At 48.7% G+C, this 23,077-nt stretch overlaps 1 protein-coding gene across 3 annotated transcripts in view; it reads left to right on the top strand.

Annotated features, from left to right (window-relative positions):
* Window positions 1-23,077, top strand: part of VAC14 (VAC14 component of PIKFYVE complex) — a 68,218-nt gene that overhangs the window by 4,632 nt on the left and 40,509 nt on the right. For 2 of the 3 annotated variants that reach the window (XM_081335786.1, XM_081335787.1), the window contains exons 3-12: window positions 3,546-3,713; window positions 4,127-4,189; window positions 6,420-6,527; window positions 7,256-7,365; window positions 8,267-8,373; window positions 10,757-10,891; window positions 12,203-12,358; window positions 13,523-13,583; window positions 14,158-14,302; window positions 17,165-17,230. In XM_081335786.1, coding sequence (XP_081191912.1) covers window positions 3,546-3,713; window positions 4,127-4,189; window positions 6,420-6,527; window positions 7,256-7,365; window positions 8,267-8,373; window positions 10,757-10,891; window positions 12,203-12,358; window positions 13,523-13,583; window positions 14,158-14,302; window positions 17,165-17,230 — 1,119 coding nt within the window. Of the gene's footprint in view, window positions 1-3,545; window positions 3,714-4,126; window positions 4,190-5,852; window positions 5,892-6,419; window positions 6,528-7,255; window positions 7,366-8,266; window positions 8,374-10,756; window positions 10,892-12,202; window positions 12,359-13,522; window positions 13,584-14,157; window positions 14,303-17,164; window positions 17,231-23,077 lie in introns of those variants that run through there. The other variant, XM_081335788.1, reaches the window with a different exon arrangement.

A 23,077-nucleotide genomic window follows, 5' to 3' on the forward strand; every position in this document is an offset into this window, starting at 1 on the left:
AATCGCCCAGCCGCCCTGTTTAGAATGACCCGCTCACTGCTTAACCAGCGACCAAGGGATGACCCCTTGCAGGGTAGGGCTGAGGAATTTATTCAGTATCTGCAGGACAAAATCGCTCAGATCCGGACTGGTTTGGACTCCGACTGAGCGGAATCCGACGAAGTGGAGAGGGCAGGTGTTGGTCATACCGTTTGGGGTGAGTTTGACCCTGTGACTGGATGATGTGGATAGGATTATGCATAAGCTGAGCGCTGCAACTTGTTTATTGGACTCATGTCCCTCCTGGCTGGTTTCGGCCGCTAGGGAGGTGGCAGGGGGCTGGCTCCAGGCAGTTGTCAACGCTTCATTGATGGAGGGTGTCTTCCCCTCCACCTTAAAAGAGGCGGTGGTAAGGCCCCTCCTCAAGAAGCCTGCTCTGGACCCGGCCTCGTTGAATAACTATCGTCCTGTCGTTGAATAACTATAGTCCTTTGTAGCGAAGATTGTCGAGAGTGTTGTGGCACGTCAGCTTCTGCAATTCCTGGATGAAGCGGACTATCTGGACCCGTACCAGTCCGGTTTCAGACCCGGTTACAGCACGGAAACGGCATTGGTCGCACTGGTAGATGATCTCTGGCGGGCCCGGGACAGGGGTTGCTCATCTGTCCTGGTCCTACTTGACCTCTCAGCGGCTTTTGTTACCATCGACCATGGTATCCTGCTGCGACAGCTCGCTCCAATATCTCAGGGGCTGCCACAAAGAAGAGGGAGCCAAGCTATTCTCCAAAGCACCTGAAAGCAGGACAAGAAGCAACGGATGGAAATTAGTCAAGGAGAGAAGCAACCTAGAACTAAGGAGAAATTTCCTGACAGTTAGAACAGTTAACCAGTGGAACAACCTGCCTGCAGAAGTGGTGAATGCTCCAACACTGGAAGTTTTTAAGAAGAGACTGGACAGCCGTTTGCCTGAAATGGTTTAGGGTTTCCTGCCTGAGCAGAGGGTTGGACTAGATGACCTCCAAGGTCCCTTCCAACATCATCATCATCATCATCATCATCATTATTATTATTATTATTATTATTATTATTATTATTATTATTATTATTATTATTATTATTATTATTATTACCAGAGGGGTTGGGAGTGGGAGGCACTGTTTTACGGTGGTTCTCCTCCTACCTCTCAGGCCATTTGTAGTGGCAGGGGGGCAGAGATCTACCCCGAGGCCCCTTTCTTGTGGGGTACCTCAGGGGTCGGTTCTCTCCCCCCTCCTGTTCAACATCTGTATGAAGCCACTGGGTGAGATCATCCGTGGCTTTGAGGTGAGGTATCACCAATATGCTGATGATACCCAGTTGTTTATCTCCACCCCGAGCCAACCCAGTGATGCCCTTGACGTGATGTCCCGGTGCCTGGAGGCGGTGCGGGTCTGGATGGGAAGGAACAGTCTCAGGCTGAACCCCTCCAAGACCGAGTGGCTGTGGATATTGGCATCTCATTCTGTCCAACAGGTTCCATCTCTTCTTATGGGGTTGGAGCTATTGCCCCCCTCAGAAAGGGCCCGCAACTTGGGTATCCTCCTGGATTCACGGCTTAATTTGGAAGATCATCTAACTGCCGTGACCAGGGGGGCCTTTGCACAGGTTCGCCTGGTACGCCAGTTGCACCCATTTTTGGACCGAGATGCCCTATGCACGGTCACCCATGCCCTTGTCACCTCTCGCCTGGATTACTGCAATGCTCTCTACATGGGGCTGCCCTTGAAGTGCGCCTGGAGGCTTCAACTGGTGTAAAATGCGGCCGCACGGGTGCTTATGGGAGTATCTCATGTTACACCACTCCTGCGCGAGCTGCATTGGCTTCCGGTTGCCCTCCGGGTGCAATTCAAGGTGCTGATAATCACCTTTAAAGCCCTACATGGCTTAGGCCCTGGGTACTTGCAAGACCACCTGCTGCCAATGCCAACCTCCCATCGCCCGGTCCACTCCCACAGAGTTGGCCTCCTCAGGGTGCCGTTGGCCAGGCAATGCCGGCTGGCGACCCCCAGGGGGAGAGCCTTCTCTGTGGGCGCACGGACCCTCTGGAACGAACTGCCCCCGGAGCTGCGGATGGCCCCTGACCTTCGGTCCTTCCGCCGTGACCTAAAGACCTGGTTATTCCAACAAGCGGGCCTGGACTGATCATGGTTTTTAAATTTGGTTTTTTATTGGTTTAAATTGTTCTTATTTCTTATATTGTTTAATCCTCATTTAATTTTTGTATTTATATCTTTTAACTTTTTATAGTTGTGAGCAGCCCTGAGTCCTCAGGGAGAAGGGCGGCATATAAATTTAATAAACCTTAAACCTTAACCTTAAATTGTCTGCAGCTGCAGTTTCCAGATACTCTTCAAGGGTACCTGCATGTAGAGTGCATTGCAGTAGTTCCTACAGGAGATGAGTAGGGCGTGAGAGAAGAGCTTTTCTGTCTAGGAAAGAGCTCAACTGATGCACAACGCAAAATTGAGCAAAGGCCCTCTTAGCCACAACTGCCAGCTACTCCTTGAGCCCAGGACAATCTGCAGATTATGCACCAGGGCCATCTGGGTCAGTACCACCCCCTCCAAATGCAGAGATAGTGAAGCCCTGAGCACAGAAGAGCCCCTTGCCCACAGCCCCGCTCTCTTCCCATGGTTCAGCTGGAGCTTTTTCTCCATCCAGACATCCACAGCCTCCAAGCACTGTGAAAAAACACCCACAGGGATGGGGATGTGCAAAAGGGACAAAGGAGCTCACCCACAACTTTCATGTAGATGTAAAGGGGAAGAGGTAGCAAGGATTAGGACAGGGGGGCAAAAGCCCAGTCTACAGCTTAGGTTTTTCTCATGTCCTTCCTGGGAGGGAAGAATTTACTGAGAATTAGAAACGTAGCAGAAAAAGTAAAAACCGAGCTATTGGTTCATGTTTAGAAGCTGACCTTAAGCTAAGCTCTGATAAACTAAGAAATTGCTGACAGAATGAGATTTTGAGTCATTGTTTTTTGCTAAATCAAGCTGCTTTCTTTCCTCTTGGAGTCCTACATGTGGACCTCCATCAGCAACTGGGGTGGTGGGGGAAGGTTCAGAGCCATCCAGCAGGACAACAGCAGTTCAGAAGAGGAGCAAACCAAAAGCAGGACTTAGCTACTCTTTTCCCCCACCAATTTCATAAGAAGTCTTGGCATCCAGCTCCTCTATGAGAGGAGAGTCCCTGTCTTGGTCGGAGCATCCCTTTTAGTTTAGGCCTCTTGGGTCAAGCTCCAGGCTCAGCAATTCCAGGTCATGGAGCTGGAAAGGAGGCTGAAAAGATAACAGAAGCAGACAGGAATGCCCTGCAGGCCAAAGTCAGAGGGGGGCTCTTTAGCTTATGGCAAAAGGGGTGAGGCCTCGCCTCTTAAAGTAATGGCGGCCATGAGTTTTGATGGCTACAAGGTTGGCATTGGGTGACCCAAGAATAAAGAGATGATGATTGTCTCCCTCTGCCATGCCCAAGGAGGGGAGACCTTGCTAGGCCAGTCCTGATGGTCTCCATTGCGGCTTGGTTGCCAGGATTCTGGTCTGTACCTGAAGGAGCTCATCGAGCCGGTCCTGACGTGCTTTGGAGATGTTGACAGCCGGTTGCGCTATTATGCCTGCGAGGCCCTGTACAACATTGTGAAGGTGGCCCGGGGCGCCATTGTCCCCCACTTCAACGTGCTCTTTGATGGCCTGAGCAAGGTAACCGCTGGTGAGCAGAGCCTGCAGGTGGAAAACAGTTCCTGGGGAGGGGTTCCTCCAGCAATAGAGGGCCATTCGTGTCCTTGGGGCTCCCCAGGTTGTCTTCTGGCCTCTGAAACAGCTGCTCTGGATCCAGGCCAGCCCAGGCGCCAGAGCATTTGCACACAGAGCAGCAGCACCTGGCACTGGAGGCCGCCCCTGCAATTGGTGACCCATGGGGTGGGATCTGTCCTGGGCTCCACCCCATCCAGGCTCCCTGAAGGGCCTCTGAAGATGGGCAGGAGGCGAGGGCAAAGGCCTCCATCCACAGAAGGGGAAGCTGCAGCGCCAACCTGGATCTTGGGAGCAGCAGGAGGTTCAGGCCTTGCCAGCATGTCCTGCAGGCTCCTCCTCTGGTCTTTTATTCTTTCCAGCTTGCTGCAGATCCTGACCCAAATGTCAAAAGCGGCTCTGAGCTTCTGGATCGCCTTCTGAAGGTACGGCTCCCTTTCCTTCTTGTCCCATCAAAATGGGTGACTGGAGGGAGGGACCTGAAGAGGGGAAACAGCTGGGATTGGGGGGACAGCTCTGAATCAGAAGGTGGGATTTGGACTTCTGAGCAAATGTTCCCTCTTGGCTTTCAGCCTACACAGAAACTTAGAGGCGATTGTGGTGTAGGGAAAGGTCCAGTGTTGAGGACCCGTGTCTTGCATGTGTGCCTGGTTCTTTCTGAGTCGTTCCCTCCCCTGCTTCCCACCTTTGGGACTGTCACTTACTTCCCTGGCATCGTTAGAGGTTCTTGGAGCCGGTGGTATGGCATAGGGGCCATTCCCTGGGGCTGCCTGCAAAGACCCCAGGTTAGCTGAGTTTTTTTAAAACAAAAAGAGTCCTGTCCCTCCTCCTCTTCCTCCTTTGTCTGCCCAGAGTGGAAAGGCAACCTGGCCTTGCTGTGGAGGAGCTGCCCTTCCTGGTCCCTACTGGCGGCAGAGCTGAGATAATGTGCTCTGCCTGGCCTGCTGATGGGCCTCTCAGCTGCACACCGGGCCACAAAAGGCCACATATCAGTTGAGTAGTCAGAACAGAGTCTGTGGCTTGGAAAGAGTAAAATTTGTAAAGAAAACAGGATTTACAGGCATTTGAAAAATAAAAGCAGTTTTGTTAAAATAATAAATGTAGTATTCAATACGGAATAAAATACATTAGAACAGCGCTGAGCGACATTCGAAGCAAAAGCATTTATCATGGCAACAGTGTGACCATAATATGATTCAGACAGGAATGTGGTTCCCATCTTCAAGAAAGGGGAAAAAAAACAGACCCAGGAAACTACAGACCAATCAGTTTAACATCAATACCTAGAAGATCCTAGAAAAGATAATCAAAGCAGCTGCCTGCAATTAGTGCAGGTTCGCATCCCACCAGGCTCAAGGTTGACTCAGCCTTCCATCCTTCCGAGGTAGGTCAAATGAGGACCCAGATTGTTGGGGGCAATTAAGCTGACTTTGTAATAATGCCGCTGGGGTGTGTGTGAAAGCCCTAATAAGCAGGCATATACATAGAATGAAGGCTACTGCTAAGTTTGTAAGCCGCCCTGAGTCTTCGGAGAAGGGTGGGATATAAATGGAATTTTTTTTTTAAAAAAGCACAGATCTGCAAACAACTAGAAGCAAACAAAGTTATACCTAGTAGCCAGCACAGGTTTGTTAAAAGCAGATCATGCCAAACCAATCTTATCTCATTCTTTGATAAAGTGACTAAACTAGTAGACCAGTGAAATGCTGTGGACGTAGTATACTTAGATTTCAGTAAGACATTTGACAAAGTAGAGCACAACCTACTTCTTGGTAAGCTAGAAAAAGATGGAATAGACAACATCACCACCAGATGGATCTGTAGCTGGCTGGCAAACCGTACTCAACGAGTAGTCCTCAACGGCACTACATCCACATGGAGAGAAGTAAGCAGTGAGTACCACAAGGTTCTGTCTTAGGTCCAGTACTCTTCAGTATTTGAGGGGCTGCCATAAAGAAGAGGGGCTCATGTTATTCTCCAAAGCACCAGAGGGCAGGACAAGAAACAATGGTTGGAAACTGATCAGAGAGAAGCAACCTGGAATTAAGAAGAAACTTCCTGACAGTGAGGACAATTAACCAGTGGAACAGCCTGCCTCCAGAAATGGTGGGCGCTCCATCACTGGAGGTTTGTAAGAAGAGGCTAGACAGTCACTTGTCTGAGATGGTACAGGTTCTCCTGCTTGAGCAGGGGGGCTGGACTAGACTTCCAAGGTCCCTTCCAGTTCTACTCTACTCTTTTCTATTCTATTCTAAAAGTTTTCCCAATTTCATAGAAATCCTACAAAAAGAAGCATTTTAAACTTTGTAAATCTCAAATCTCTTGTTTCTTGCCTTTATTATTTAAATAAACAGAAGAGGAAATAAAAAAGAGCAAAACAACACAATTGTTGAAGTGTTTTGCAAAGCCTTATAGGAGAAACCGTTAGACAACAACCTTTTTGCTCCAGCAGTTTAAACTGAAAACCCTCCTGGCGAGGTACCCAGTTTGGGGGGACGGGGAGACATCTGGGGCTCTGCAAAGCGGTCCTATTCTGGACCCGGAGGCCCTTGCAGCTTGCTTGCCTCAGGAAGGATCCCTGATTGGCTGCAGGTAAGGGCTACTCAAGGTGGGTGAGGGTGGCATCCTTTTCCTCTCTGCTCTCTGCCTTGGCAGGACATTGTGACTGAGAGTAGCCGCTTTGACCTGGTGAGCTTCATCCCGCTGCTGCGGGAGCGGATTTACTCCAACAACCAGTATGCCCGGCAGTTCATCATCTCCTGGGTGAGCAGCAGATGTGCATGGTCCCTGCACGGCTTTTCTTATTCTGAGGCGGCTCTGGAAGGGGGCTCTCATTTCTCCTTGGTTCCATGTGGAACAAGCCAGCATCTTCTCAGAAATCTCACTGCAGATAACGGGCTTAAATCATGTTAACCTTGGAGTACTTTTGTGGGTGGCTTCCCAGTCCTGAGTTGGCACCAACCTCAAAAGTGAGCACAGATTTCTTTTTTCAAGGACACAAGACTTAAAAACAGACCCCATTTTACTTTTAGTCCCGATTTCTCCAGCATACAGAGACAAATGTTACAGATGTTCATGTGGAACACTAAGCAATAAGCCATGGTTTACAACCACAGTGGCTAAGTCCAGCTGCAATGGTAAACCAAACAATTTATGTACGTTATGGCTTATGTGGGTGGGACCCCTTTGCTGCTTTCAAAGTCCAGCTGAGATGACAGCCCCGGAAAGGATTCTTGAATTATTGTGGGAACTTGGCATCTCCCCATGGCAGCAGCCCTGCTGAGAGGGAACATGCCAACCCAGAGTCGGCCAAGGAGGTTTCTGGCTGAGGACTGAACCCTCATTTGTCCAGTCCACACCCCATGCCCCTTGTGTCCCTTTCCTGTGATGTGGCTGTTGCTGGGACCCACAATGCCCTTGCTGGCTGACCCCCTGCACTCTTGTGCTACTGCAGCCTCTTAACTCTGTGGTTTTGCTCCCTCGTGTGCTAGATTTTGGTGCTGGAATCTGTTCCTGACATTAATCTTCTGGATTACCTACCAGAGATTCTAGATGGACTCTTCCAGATCCTGGGCGATAACAGCAAAGAGATCCGTAAAATGTGAGGACACTGTTGGGTCTGGGAATGTGTGTCTGGCAACTGAGCTGCCAGTTTAAATGTGAGGAGAGGAGGGGGATGTGCAGCTCTCTGGTCCAAACAAAAGGCTGAATCTTTAAAAGGCGACAGCGGTCATTGGTTGCTCCAAGGCAGAGGGAGGCATCAGGCTGCGCAAGCAGCTGGTCAGCTGCCATTGTCAGAATCCTTCCAGCAGCGTGGTCTTGGGTGAGCCAGAGGTCTTGCGCTTGTTTGAAATGGGCAGTGCTTCCTGTTACCCCAAGTAAAGGCAACCACACAGAGCAGCTAGCTGCCCCCTGGCTGTGTATGGGAGGGCAACATGGACTTTACCTGAGCGCCAGCCTAACCTTTCCTTCCAAATTGTGGTGTCATGGTTTCGACAGAGACAAATAAAGCAGAACTCTGAGGCTTGCAAACTCCTCAAAGAACATGTTTATTAGTTACAAAGTATTGGCACTGTCAAGAGTGAAACCGTCTGGATACATAAGAAACAATTTCCCAATACAAAGTTAAATGTCGCACCCACAAAAGCTATGCAAGCAACTACGTTCCCCAATATTTTGTGGGCTCTTTATGCAGTGCCCAGTCCCTTGGGAGCAGCCGATGACCTTGGTTCCCATGGGACAAAAGATTATATTCATTAACGAAGCATCCGGGCAACCCCCCTTCCTCCGTTCTATGTGGCAACCTAGAATGAGAAGGAATATGGCTGCAGCCATGCACATTTGTAGAGTTGACGTGCAGAAGAAAACCCAGTGGTTTCCAGGGAGCAAGTTTTGTATCAGGACTTATAGCCGATTGCTCTCTTTTCTGGAAATGTGTTCCTTGTAATCTTAAGCTTCAGCTTCTTTCTGTGTTCTTTTTCATTCTTGGCCTTGTCCTCCAGGTGTGAAGTGGCATTGGGAGAATTTCTCAAAGAGATCAAGAGGACCCCTGCCAGTGTCAAGTTTGCTGAGATGGCCAACATCCTGGTCATTCACTGCCAAGCTTCTGGTAAGCCTGTGTTGCTCCCCAGTGTGCATCCCATGCTTTCCCTTGCTAAGCGTCCAGTCCATTTCTGAACCCGATGCTTTGCAAACATGGACGGGTTGTAAAGGAGGTGAGCCACAAAGTGTGCCAAGCCTACGTACTCCAGGCTCTGCAGGGCACAGCAACCTCTTTCCAACGTGGTAGCTCCTTTCCAGCTTCCGAAGACCCAACTCAACCACCCTCTCAGCGTTTGTGTTTTATTGGGAGTTCAAGCTCTTAGGCCTACAACATGGCAGAGTTTGTCCCCCACTGAATGGAAGCACTGGAAAGGGGGGAAGGGGCTTGCCTTGCTCACCCTGCAGATGGCCGGTCTGGAAGATGCCGGGCACCTCGTTTCCTGTTGCTGCATTAAGAAAGGGGCAGATTAAGGGCAGGAATGCCGATGCTACCCTAATCCACCTTGGACTGCAATGAACTTGGCCTTGCATCACCTCAGCATGGCCTCTTCAATCTGACCAAAGGAGTGACTGGGACCAGCTTGTCTGTTGTGCTTTGTAGTATGGAGGCAGATGCGTCCATTTCCCCTGGCTAGCCTGCCCTGGGCCAGCAAGGCCCCTCTGCTGCTCACTGCCCTCCATACCATTTTATCTTGGCTGCCAAACTGAACAGGAGAAGCCCTTTCACTCACCTATTGATTTCTCCAAAAGGGCGAGTTCACGTGACTCACTATATCGTCAACTGACTTAATGGACTCAATCTCTCTTCATGCTGACCTTTTTAGACTGTCAAATCAAACTTTGTTTATTGTTTATTACATAGATAGCATCTTTGACAGACAAGGCATCAGAAAGTGCACATATTCAGGCACAGCAACGGCTTAAAAGTAAAAAGTCTCCATCTACATTTTCCCTGGCTCCTGAATTGCTGCTGCAACTGTTCTGCAGCCACACTCAGAAGCAGAGCAGTTGTGTTTGTTTGGTGCATAAAGGCTCCTCCTTTTGAAACCAGTCAAGAACAAGAGTTTCAAAAAAGGCTTTTTTCCTTCCCTGAGCTGTGGCTTCTTCCAGTGGGCCTTAATTCATACAGCTGCACTAAGCGTTGCTGAAATGCAGGAAGCGACTTCCTCAAGGCAGGTCAGTGGACCAAGGAGCCTTTTGCGGCACTAATGCAAGTGGGCCCTTTAGGATGGGAGGTTTAGTCCCGTTTTCTCAAGGGATTGGCGGGAATGCTGAACTGGATTGTTAGTGAATTGGTTAAAAAAGAAAATAACAGTACAGTTTAAGAAAAAAAACGTTTTAAAACTGAGGACATCTTGCAAAGTCCAGACGATGACCCCTCAGCTCTTGGGGCATGGCTGCCTGAGCACCCAAGCACTGTTACAGAGCCAAACCTGCAGAAATGCAAGAATATTTGTGTGCCTGCAAATATTTGAACTATGTGAAAAGTTCTATGTTTTTCCAAAAGGATATCTATACAGGTAGTTCTCATTCAGGGACCACAATTGGGATCAGCAACTGTGTTGCTAAGGGGAGCGATTGCTAAGTGGAAAATCATGTGACCATCACTGTTTTTCTTTTCTCCACACTCAGCCCTTCAGAGTGAGGACCCAGATTGTTGGGGGCAATAAGCTGACTTTGTAATAATGCCGCTTGGGGGTGTGTGTGAAAGCCCTAATAAGCAGGCATATACATAGAATGAAGGCTACTGCTAAGCTTGTAAGCTGCCCTGAGTCTTCGGAGAAGGGCGGGATATAAATGGAATTAAAAAAAATGCTCACCCTGGTGCTGGGTTAATGAACAGGAGAGGAAATAATGTTTGTGTTTACATTCATTGGAGAGGAAGGATTACAAGAGGCTAAGCAGGTGCACCTTAGGAAATACACACCACAAGCAACGTATTGGCACCATAAGGGCACTGTGCCAACTGCCTGGTGTAGTATGATGTGATTGTTATTTGTTAAATTTATTTGCCTCCTATCTCTGGGGCTATTTCTAAGCGGTATGCCTGCTTATTCCCTTGGCATGCCTTCCTCTTGAATCTCTGCTGTGCAAGGCGTGGCGGGGGGAGGACCAACAGGCACAGGGCAAGGTGTATTGGCTGTAAGCGTGATCATTCATACACACTGGAGGTGGTAAGTGAGGGTGTTGGACATAAAGTTATTTCTTCAGTGCTGTCACATCTTCAAACAGTTGCTGACTGAGGCAGCTGGTAAGTATTCCTGTATCTGCCAAGACCCTCTCATCAAGCGCATTTGTCTCCTGCTTCCTTTAGCTTCAGATTCTTTGGAATTTTTTCTCTTTCTGGGAGATGAGGGCACAGGTGCCCCTTGACTTATGAAACCTGTGGGGTGCCACCTGGGATAGAAGCATCAGCCGAGCTTTCACTGTTTGCACCTCTTTTCCCACAGATGATCTCATCCAGCTGACCGCCATGTGTTGGATGCGGGAATTCATCCAGCTGGCCGGCCGGGTGATGCTTCCCTATTCTTCTGGAATCTTGACAGCCGTCCTGCCCTGCCTGTCCTACGACGACCGCAAGAAGAGTATCTGCTGTGCCCTGCCTCTTGCCTTGCGGGGTGGGGGGGGCTCCCCAGGGGAGGTTGCTGCTCTTCTAGCCCCACAGAACCCTTGGGGGGCGGGGTTGTGGCTCTGCTGGTGAGTCTTGGAATTCTAGGATTTCTCCGGCTCTTCCCTGGGTGGATTTCAGCAGAAGAGGGAAGGCCGTGGCTCCTGGGTGAGAGAGCAAGCTCACAACTTGGTTTGTTTTTGTCTGCTTGGAATGAGCAAGATGGTATCTAATCTCTGGGTGGACCTATCAGGATAGAGTTTGGAAAGCGTGTGTGTGTGTGTGTGTGTGTGTGAGAGAGAGAGAGAGAGAGAGAAGGTGCTTTTCACACACAGGTTTCTGGGAAAGGTCAGGAATTTGTTCTCCAGATTGCACTTGGTGGCCTTTGAAACAACTTGTGTTGTTTCAAAAGGAACTTTTACTGAGAGTTAATGACAGCAGGAGAGTTAAGACAGGATCTGAAATTTTCCCATGCGAAATGTTAAATTATAAATTATTGTGGGAAACCAGCGATAAGGCGCTGTTCTCAAGGCTGTCAGTCCCTCTGCAGCTCCACCCCATCCGACTGGAGATAAGCAGATCCTTTCACACCCCAAGAAAGGTGCTTCAAAAGAGGATAGAACAAAATAAAGGAAATTGTAGGCTCCCCGAACTCCCCCTCCCTCTTGGCACAACCTCCCCCCAGAATGACAGCACCCAAAATGAAGTGAAATGAAAATGCACTGAAAATACAATGAGGGTCTGACATGTTGGCAGAATTTGTGCTGCAAATCAAGAATCAAAAATTGCCCTCCCTCCCTCTAGCGTGCACTCCCAAAAGAAGACGCTCTCTGGTCCTGTAGTAACCTTCACGCAGGGGTGTCGGCCCTCCCAAAATCCTCTCTTGCTTCCCAGGGGAACGGATGGGGCGTTTGGGGCAAGCTCCTTGCAGGAGCTTTGGTTAGGTGCTGTCCTCTTGGTGGTGCTGACAGGCCAGACGGTGCAAGGGAGCACGAGGAGTGTGTAGCTGTGTGGGAAGGAGACAGAGAAGCTGGGCTGCCCTCCCTTCTCCAGACCTGGCTTTGCTCGTTCATTCCAGGCCTGCATTTTCCAGAATGGGCAATCAGTTGCCAAGTCCCAGGAGCCCTTCTTAGCCTTGGGGCCGGCTGGACAGAGGAAGGATCCGGGCAGGAGCTCCCTCTGATCCCACTCTGTCCCCCTGAAAGTCTGAGGCTCCCCAGTTTGGGGGTGTGCTGAGGGGATTCTCCTGGCCTTTGTGGAAAAGCCTTCTTTGATCAGTGAAATACAGATATTAAGGAGTCGGCCGCCGTGTGCAATCAAAGCTTGATGAAGTTAGTGACCCCAGAAGATGACGAAGCTGATGAGGGCAGTGAGCTCCTGCCATCCCCCCAAAGAGAGGTTGGCCAAGAAGAGGCTGGCCCCAAGACAGAGCAGCCACCGAGTGGTGAGTCCTGTTTTCCAAACCCTGGAATTGTCAGGAGATTCTCACTGTACCTGAGCCAGTAGCAGCATCCCCATCTGCCTGGGGCTAAGAGGACCTTGCTTGGGCCTCTGGGTCTCAGTTTAAGAACATGGAGGACAAATTCCTGTTGCCCACCTTGACTGGGCCTGGGGTCCAATTCTGCCTTCTCCAGTTGATTGGAGGGCAGCCAGTTTAGAGCTCTGGAGTGGCTTTGCTCTTCTCTGGATCCCCTACCTTAAGATGGCCCGGGCAGAGGCTGGCTGCTGCTCAGAGTGGCCAGCTCTTCCTCCATCTATCACAGCTGCAAGAGCTGTACCCGATGCTGCAGATGCGAAGGGTCACCCCTCCTGAATTTATAGGTGATGGGAGTTTCATTTGCCATTGTGATGTTGCTTTCTCCAGTTTGGTTGTGGCTTTGAATTGTGGGTCCCTTTCGGTTCCCCTCATTTCTTGCCATCTCCTAGTTTCAGATAACAGATTGAGAAGTCATTCAGGGCTCACCTCAAGCTGCACCGAGTTGTTTGCTTATTTGGGGCAGCCAGTCCCTGCCTCGCTGCCTTTTGCTTGGGTTGCTGCAGCCCCAGCAGGTGGCCTGGAAGCTGCAAAGGGGCCAGAGTGCAGCTGCTGGGGCCACGTGCCCCTAGTTCAGGAAGCGTTGGCCTGAAGGCCTGGGAACAGAGGGTCACATACGACTGGGCGCTTCCCAGCTGGCTCTCCCTAGAAGTTGAAAGAACCCTAGAAGATCAAATGGAGAGTCTCATGAAGGGAGGGCTTGCTCGGGCCTGGGGTCTTCTCCCCAGAAGATGCATGTCGTCCCATGGCTTCCTTCCCTCAGAAAAGCAAAGCCGGGGAGGGGGGTTGGCAGAGGAAGGGCTGCTGCTTGTTAAATTCCCTTTGCCAGGCCTGCTGGACCTCAGGTTGGTTGCCCTTCAGGCATTGCCCATGAGCCTGGCCATGGCAAGCTCTGCAGAGGGTACCTGCTTGTGCCTTGCTGATGAGGCAGCGATGGTTTTGCAAGTGCCTGGAAAGGCCGTGAATAGATGAGCTGAAGCTGGGCCTGGGAAGAAAGGAGTTTAACCCCCCCTCAACATCTTTCCCCGTCAATTTTGGAGAGGGGTGAAGCTCACCTGCGGTCTCTTCCTTTAGGCTGCCTGGATGTCTCCAGTGAGTCGGATTTCAATAGCGCCAGCATCTTTGTACCAGCTAGGTCAGTTATTCCTACATTCTCGTTTTGAAAGAGTGGGGGGGAGTCTGGAGTAGGAGGAGGAGACCTGCACCAGGAGGTGGGGTGGTGGTGGTGGTGAGCAGATCGCTTTTTCGGGCTGCTTGGAGGGCAGCTGTTCCCAGCACTGTCATCTGGTTCCCAGCAACCCTATGTTTCCCTCCACCCAGAAGGGAAATTAGCAAACCCAAATCGGCAGCAGAATTCGGTCACCGGGTTTAATTCCCTGCACCCTTTTTTTTAACTCTGAAGGGGAAAGAGGCTGGTCAGTGGGCATATCCGGGCTTTGAGCCCTCAGCCACCAAAGGACCTCTAAGGAAGGAGCTCCCTCGAAATGGCTCTCCTGTAGCTCTGCTGAGCTTTTGGATAGCCTCGTGGGTTTCTTCTGCCGTTCTTTATTTTTGCCCTTTGTGAGATGGGTTGAGCTGAGAGAGTGACCGGCCCAACGTCCCTCAGCTGGCTTTCATGCCTAAGGTGGGACTAGAAGTCAGAGTCTCCTGATTTCTAGCCTGGTGCCTTAACTACTGGACCAATCTGTTGATCCTGCTTTTATTTGCAGCATGGAAAGAAGTTGTGTGACCCTGAACCTTGATGGAATTGTGCAGGTCCTGGATTGCCACCTCCATGATTCAACCACTGGGATGATGACGCGGATTGCAGTCTTGAAGTGGCTCTACCACCTGTACATCAAGACACCACGCAAGGTAGGCCTTTAGACCTAATCTGATCTTGAGAAATGGGTTTTATTGGTACCGACCTTTGTTTATATTGGAAAGGAGCCATTTAAATAGCAAATCTAATGTTACCTGAACTGAAAAAATAATTTCTTGATTCTTCCATAGATGTTACTCAGAAATAAGATGCGTTGTTCATTTACCCATGTGGCAAATTCATTATGTTTGGTGCATACAAAGCAGCATGTCCACCACTGGTTGCTTGCCACTTGAGGAGCTGTATCCCTCCTTCAAATCAAAAAAGGGGGAGCAGGGAAAGGTCAGCCACAGAAACACAACGGAGCCTCTTTTGGCAACTGTAGCTGCTGCTTTGTGCACCAAAGTTCTGGGCATGGCTCTGGACCTTTCTTGCGCTTAACGTTGAATGATCATTTTAATTACCATTCAGCCTGTCTGGATTGAAGCACCTTCCAAGTTCTCTGAAGCGGAAGCATAGGCTTTCAGACATCTAATACTGGAATCGGTTCTTTATTGGGAAGACCTTAAAAAAGTGGGCTTAATGGGCAATAGTCATAACCAGACAGAAGAGATTCTGGATGTTCAGACCCTTCGAAAAATGAGTTCTAGTCCCTTACGAAAGGAAAAAGGTATGTGTGTTTTTCTGTGTGTTATTTGTACTCACCACAATGAACCAAATAGAATAGTGAAACCCTGAAGGGTAAAGGGAGCACAGTTGTGCCCTACATGAAGACAAAGAATTGTTGCTGGTGACTTGTGATACAACAATTTTCAAAAATTCTGGATCATCCTTCCCCTCAAAGCACTGGCCCGTCCTTGATATCCTTTCCAAAACCTCTTAAAACAGAGGTGGGGATCTCAGGAAAATGGTGAGGTGACTGCATTTCTTATAACTTTGAATCTGCTCTCCCCTAGTCCTTTAATGTTTTTTTATTGTGGAATGTTTTAGTGTTGTTCCTTTCATGGCTTGTTCACCATTCACAGTCACATTTTGTGAGATTGATGTCTATATAGATATGATGAATTAAATACATAAATGACTAAGCCCAGTGATAATTCTGTTTGCTAAAACAAGTGATGTCTGTAATTTGCTTCTAGTAACATCTTCAGGTCTTAGAAACTGGGGTGGAACATGGTAGGACTGACTTTTTTTGAGGATTCTGTGTTCAGTTTTCTGGGCTACCAGCCAAGAATTAAGAAAAGCTTCCTGATAATACATTAGAGGATAGGCTCCACCGAGTAAAGAGAAATATTATAGAGACAAAAGTTTCTTCCGAGAGAGTGAAGCTCCATCATCTATAGGAAGGATGCTCCAGTTCCTGAGGACCCAGTTGCTGTTTTCATCCATCTGGTCTGTCTACAGAAGAGAACCAGGAAGTAAAGAATATTGTAGCTGAACAATTATATTTTCAAGTGCTGTCAACAGAAGAGAATTGACTACTGTGACCATGATCAGAATTTTTTACACAAAGGATTACTGCCACAAGGATGGGTCACACCTCACAAGGACTGATCCAAACTTTAGAGAAGATCAAGAAGACTGATTTGTTCCATTGACGTCAGCAAAGCAGTTGACAAAATGCCCGGGGACACACTGATGAGCTTGTTCATTAAGTATGGGTTGGTGCCATGATGAATGAATAGACAGCTGGTTAGAAAAACATTTCATAGGGTGCTCAACCACGAAGTGGAATGGGACACCTCACTGTTGGACAACTTGCCACAGGACAGTTCAACAATTTAATTATTGTCATTTCAGGTTTTATTTTGTCCCTCCTTTGCATCCTTTCTTTAATGATTCTATTCCACAATTTCTTTGATAGTGAGCGCCTGTTACTCGTCCCAGCTTCTGCCCACCTAGCAGTTCGAAAGCACGTAAAAATGCAAGTAGAAAAATAGGGACCACTATGGTGGGAAGGTAACAGCGTTCCGTGCGCCTTTGGCGTCTAGTCATGCCGGCCACATGACCACGGAGACGTCCTCGGACAAGCGCTGGCTCTTCGGCTTTGAAACGGAGATGAGCACCGGCCCCTAGAGTCGGAAACGACTAGCACGCGTGTGCGGGGGAACCTTTACCTTTACCTTTTACCTCAAAGGCTGACAGAGAATTGGATATATAGCAGCACTCTAATTTCCCAAAGAGGAAATAGGATGGTCAAGGGTTGTTTTCTTTCATTCAAGGCTGTGGGGTGCAGAATTGTGAATTTAAATAGCAAAAGGTGGATTCAAAGGTTTAAAAAAGGTATCCTATGGGTAGGAATGGCAAAGAGCAATGACCCAGGGAGGCCATGGCCTCTCCTTCATTGAATGAGAAGTTGGGCCCCACAGCCTCAATGTCCTCTTTGGTTTCATGATTTTACCAAAATTAGAACAGCTCAGATGTCTGACACCATCTTCATTATTTTTTAAAAAAAATTATTCCTGATATTCTGCAAGCGTAACTATAACAATTTTAATAGCATGACTGCTTTAAATTCTTCAGAATTGTAGGCCATTTTGGTTGTGAAGCGTTATCCCTTCATATACATGAGGAGTGGTCTCAAACGGAGTGGGTCCTGTGTGGAGCAACACAAGGCAGGAATAGAGGTGCTCTGTGAGGGAGATGGGCCAGTTCGAAATATGATATATAAATAAAACGTTCCACCTCCTTTCGCTCACAGTTTGCCAAACGGTGACAGGAGGAGGGTGGTGAATTCCTATGGCGGGGAGGCTATGGAATGCACGAGGGCCTTCTTTTGCCGGCAGACATTATCTACCAAGGTCAGGTTATGAAGAATGTTTGAGCAGCGCAGTTTCTTTTGTTGAATGTGCCAAATGGGACAGTTGACCCCATGATGTTTTTTTATTTGTCTTGAAGGTTTCTTTGCTTTTCAGATGTTCCGGCACACGGATAGCTTATTCCCCATCTTATTGAAGACCTTATCTGATGACTCTGACGAGGTAAGAGGAGCTTCTCTGCTGTTGTATTATTCACTCTGCAAAGCATCTTCATGGGCTGCTTCATCCTGGCCACGGGTGTCGAAGTTCCTCTGTCGCAGGGATACAGGGATTTCTGAACTGCTTTTGCATGACTCTGACTAATCTACTGCATAGTTTTTGAAATTTTCCTTCTTTTGGCCCCTGAATCAATAAAATGAATTTGTGTGATCCTCGGTTTTGTTTAGTTTTGTTCCCCCAGCATAGCCATTTTTACTGTCACTTTCATTGTTCGTTATTACCTGTTTTACCTTCTGGGAGTCACCCAGAGTTGGGCAGTGGGCAGCCTTGGACACTGAATGAAGGAATTCATTCTTGCTGGGGGAAAAGAGCAAGCTTTGGGGAGCTGGTTGCTTCCATTGAGCTTCCTCGGAGGTTGTCTCTGAGCTTCCCAGCCAGGTAAATGCCTCTCTGGACTTCTGATCCAACCAGGAATCCCTCTGGGACAGGTCCTGGCTTTCGCGCAGACATGGAGGCCTATGTCCACTCTTTCTGAAATATTCTCTTGAGTTTTTTTCTCTCTCAGAGGAGATGGCTCCTTTGTGGGTTGTTAATTATATGTCCATTTAGCTTTGACATTTTCTACCTCCACTTCTCCCCGCCCCCCAGCCATTCCTTCTGGCTCTTGGAAGGAGCATCTTAAGGTGATGCTTTATAGACTCAGATCTTTCCATTTTATGTTAATTGTGGTTAGAATAAACCAAAGCCTTTTGCTGCCTGTTCTTGGCAGGGTCGTGATCAGAAACTGCTGCCGTTCTTGGATTGTGCTTTTCCCACTTCTTGGTACAGATTGGTGGGCTTTGGCCCTCGTTAACTCCTCCTCTGCTGTGATTGCCAGACAGTCGGTCTCTTGCCAAGGGACAGTGTCCCCGAGATCCTTCAGGCTTCCCAGGGAGAACCATCCTTGTGCCCTTGGATTCCCAGGGCTCCGGAAGAGGCTTCGTTCACTCTTCATTTGCTGCATGGGAAGCTCTGGCTGTTTGCTGAGCCCAAAGTGGGCATGACTGGAGGAAGTGGGTGGGTGACCTGAGATGTCTGCTTGCAAAGGGGAACTGATGAATGGGTGGGAATATGTGGGTGCTCTTGACCAAGCCAAGTATTTGTTGGGACTGTAGGGGTATATGTGGCATTACCAGAGTTTCAAGGGATGGGAGAGAAACAAAAAACACTTTTTAGACATTTAAACTGCTGAATCAAGCCAAAGGAACCACCTGTGTGCCCATGCCATTTGTGGAAGGAACTTCCCATTTTTGCTTGGCCGAAGGCGAGTGGCGGAATTGCCCTGGTTTTCTTTGGAGTAGCTCTGCTTCTTTAGCTGGTATGAAGGCTCTTGGGAGCTTTATAAGGGCCAGGCAGGGAGTTTGGCTCTTTGTGTTCTCCACCAAACCTGCCTGCAGTTTGCTCTGGTGGATGGAGGCTCAGCCTGGCCTGCCTCGTGCACCCTGGGCAAGCCTTGATGCCACATCCTTCCCTTGGCCCTTGGCTTAAGTCATTTGTCTTGGAGGGGGCCCTTAAGGGAGGCAGCAGGAGGGCCTGCCTCTGGGTTGTTGCTCAGGCAGAGGAGGGATGTGCACTCTTCTCACCTGGAAGATTTGACAAAAGTGTCTCTTTTGTGGCAATTGTGCAGCTCTTGGGTGAGCCTGGAAATTTGAGTCTGAAAAGGAGTCTTGGCATCTAAAGGGCCACTCTTAAGCTAGCATTTCCATCGGGCGGGCAGGGACAGAGGGGCCCTCCTACACCACCACCCCTTTCTTCCTGGGCAGAATGGCTTATATTGATTCTGGAGATCCCAGCCTTCCCCCACGGCCTTCCCCCATGCAGCAAAGGCAACCTGACAGCCTCATTTTGCCTTTTCCCCACAGGCATCCTGAGCTCTTGGCAGCATGTAATGCTGCAGATTTAAGCCAAACTCTATCTAACAGGGCTGCAGACTTCTCCGCCTGCAATCCTCTCGGGCATAGCAGTGGACAGTGTGTGTGTGTGTGTGTGTGTGTGTGTCCTTGCACGCTTCTGTATGTGTGTGCAGGGAAGCCTGCCTTTGAGCAGCAGACGGAAATGCTGGTGGAGCTGGGAGGACAGGTGTGTGACTGTTGCAGCCAAAATCTTGAGGTGGAGGCAAAGTCAGCTGCTTCCCTTGGAATGATTTACCTTCCCTCTGAGCAAGCCCAGCCCGGTGCAAAGACCCCCTGCATTTTCCCCAAACCCTTTTTCTCAGATCCTTGGTCTCGGTCTCTCTGCCATCAGCAGAAGGTCATGTGAGCACGGGTGGTGGAAGATGAATACCAGCTGCCTCCTTTCATCTTCATGGGGTGCCAAGGAGAACAAAGGGGTCCTTGTTCACAGTCCCCCTCCCCCAGCATGCCTGTTCGCTGCCATTTTCCCCCAAGACGCATTTGAAGCCCATGATTCCTTGGAGAATTGAGCCAGGCTCCCTCCTTCCTCCTCCCAGTGTGCCCAAAAGAGGCCGAGGGGCTTCTGCAGTTCCCTCTGCTGGAGCAGAGAGTTGGGTGGGAGGGGAAGAGTTCTTCCAGGGCCAGGAGCTGGAGGTGCTGCTGAGGAAGGAGCAGCTAACGGCTCTGCTGGCACCAGCCCTGTTGCCATGGCAGTGCTGGGTATTTGTGGCTTTCCTTGCCCCTTGCCAGCTTCTCCCGTAGCTCACACCACACAAAGACAGAGAGAAAAGCTCACTGGAGAGACGTGCCCTGCATGTGAATGGCTGCCCTCCCCCACCCCGCCAGGTGCCCCCAAAGGGGGCCTGCAGGTGGAGTACTGGGGGGGGGAACGCCTGGTTGTATGTTCCCAAGGCAACGGGACGCTTGGCTTCCAGAGTGAGGGATCTGTTTCCTGACTGTCTTAGAGGATTTCTGAATGAAACAAAAAGTCCTTTCATCCCTTCCACAATGGAAACCAAAATAATAAGGAAGCAGGAAAGAGAGCCAAGGGAAAGAGAGTGGCAGAGGTGCCTCCCTTCCCAGAGGCTGAACACTCACCTCGCATCACCCTGGAAGAGAGGAGACCACACACTTCACTGAGACTTCTTTTCCTTTTCCTCTGTCCTCTCTTTCCTTTTGTTCCTTTCACTTTCGCTTCCCTATATAGCCATCCAGCTTGCAAATGTGACTCTGGTTGGCTAACAATAGATTAAAATAATAAAATGATATTAAAGAACAAGAATATATATTTATAAACATGTCCCATTTCTGCATAATTTCCCCCGATGCTTCACCTGCTGCTGTGATGGGATCCTTTGCAGGCCTCAAGCTCCAAGGCTTGACTGGGTCTCCAGGCCTGTGTCTGGCAGCCTCCAGGGGCCCCCTTGAGATCAGCAGAGGGCAACTGACCAGGGCCCCCTTGTTGCTTTCCATTAGGTGCTTGGTTGCCCAGGGGGAAGATAGGATGCTTTGGTTGACTTCTGCACAGACCCTGCGGCGGCTGGCTTTGTCTGTTAGATTTACACTCTTGCCTTTCCATCAAGATGGTGCAAAGAGCAGTTCCTGCCCTTGAGGCACCTGATGAGATAGTTGGGCTAAGTGAAGTTGCCCGTTGGAGAATAGACCTGAGATTGAATCTCCTCCATCCTTGTCCAACAAGCTTCTCTCCTGAAACTGTGAGCCACACTCTCGCTAGTGCCTGGAGTGAAGCCAGTCTTACCTTTTGGAAGTCCCAAAGTGCATCTTGGAATGACCCCAAGGCAAGGTGGCAAAGAGGGACAAATGACACCTATAAGGAGACCCTGAATATGTGTCCCAGTTCTCAGCTGACCCCATGAATTCTGGGATGCCTGTTCAGAGTTGCAGAAAATCTGAAGGAGGACATCCTCTGCTCTCGGGATGTTTGCCTTCTGGGTCAGTCTGTGGCTGCTGCTGCTCTTCCGGAAACAGCTGGGTTGACCAGCAGCTGGATCTGCTGGCTCATGTGCAGCCTGATAGCCTACACAAGGAGGGGCCTTTGGAGAGCCAGAGACACAAAATTATTCAGGGGCAGCACTAAATTCCTGCCTTTTCCTTTCTCCATTTTCATGGTTAATTTTAAGGACTGGCAAGGGTGGAGAAACCCAGAATTAGAGTTATGACCTCCAGTAGGATAATGATGATGATCCATCAAGTTGGCATCAACTTTTAGCAACCACATAGATGGATCTCCATGATGGTGTCCCTCTAATCAGGTCTTTCATGTCTTTCAACATGCCTCCCCCCCCCGTATCTGAGTCCTTGCTGACAGTTGTCCACTTCTTTCTACTTTTCCCAGCATCAGAGCATTCTCCAAAGAGCTGAGTCTATACATCACGTCTAAAACATTATTATAGAATAGAATAGAGCTGGAAGGGATCTTGGAGATCTTCTAGTCCAACCCCCTGCTTGAGCAGGAGAGCCTATACCATTTCAGACAAGTGACTGTCTAGCCTCTTCTTAAAAACCTCCAGCACCCACAGTTTCTGAAGTCAGGCTGTTCCACTGGTTAATTGTCCTCACTGTCAGGAAGTTTCTCATTCCAGGTTGCGTCTCTGATCAGTTTCCAACTATTGTTTCTTGTCCTGCCCTCTGGTGCTTTGGAGAATAATTTGACCACCACTTCTTTGTGGCAGCCCCTCAAATACTGGAACACTGCTACCATGTCACCCGTGTTTCTTCTTTTCTTTAGACTAGCCAAATCCAATTCTTGCAGCCGTTCTTCATATGTTTTAGTCTCCAGGCCTTGGACCATCTTAGTTGCTTTTCTCTGAACTTTTTCCAAGGTCTCAACATCTTTTTTGTAGTATGGTGACCAAAATTGGCTGCAGTATTCCAGGTATGGTCTCACTAGGGTTTTATAAAGCGATACTAAAACTTTGCATGATCTCAATTCTATGCTTCTTTTATACAACCCAGGATTGTATTAGCTTTTTTGGCTACTGCTGCACATGCTGGCTCATAGTCAAGTGATTGTCCATTAGGACTCCTCTCACAGTTACTGTTTTTGAGCCAGATCTCACCTAATCTCTACTTATATCTTTGATTTTTCCTGTCTAAATGTAAAACTTTGCTTTTCTCCACATTAAAACTCATTTTGTTGGCTAGGGCCCATTGTTCCACTTTGTCAAGATCTTTTTGAATCCTGAGCTTGTCTTCTGGGGTCTTGGCTATTCCTGCCAGTTTACTGTCATCTGCAAATTTGATGAGATCCCCTTCTATTCCCTCATCTAAGTCATTGATGAAGATATTGTTGAGCACTGGGTCTAAGACAGAGCCTTGTGATACCCCACTGCTTACTTCTCTCCACATGGATATAGTACCATTGAGGACTACTCGTTGAGTACGGTTTGTCAGCCAGTGATGTTGTCTATTCCACTTTTGTCTAGCTTACGAAGCAGTAGATTGTGGACTACTTTGTTGAATGCTTTACTGAAATCTAAGTATACTATGTCCAGAGCATTTAGCTGATCTACTAATTTGGTCACTTTATCAAAGAATGAGATAAGATTGTTTTGGCATGATATGTTTTTAACAAACCCGTGCTGGCTACCAGTTATCACTTTGTTTGCTTCTAGTTGTTTGCAGATTTGTTTTTTGAATCTTCCAGAATCTTCCCAGGTATTGATGTTAGACTGATTGGTCTGTGGTTTCTGGGGTCTACTTTTTTTCCTTTCTTGAATATGGGATTTTTTGAGAACTGATTCCTTAGCTTTTCAGAGTAGCTTCTTTTTGCTGCTCTGATCTCCCTTGTTTACATTTCTGGGCTTGATTGTATCTTCTTTCCTGTGGCTTCCTGTTTGGCACAGTGTAGCGGCTTGTGTTTAGCTGTGAACCAAGGCTTGTTGTTACTGTATATTTG

The sequence above is a fragment of the Vipera berus genome, assembly GCF_964194415.1.
Source record: "Vipera berus genome assembly, chromosome: 10".
Taxonomy (NCBI): Eukaryota; Metazoa; Chordata; class Lepidosauria; order Squamata; family Viperidae; genus Vipera; species Vipera berus.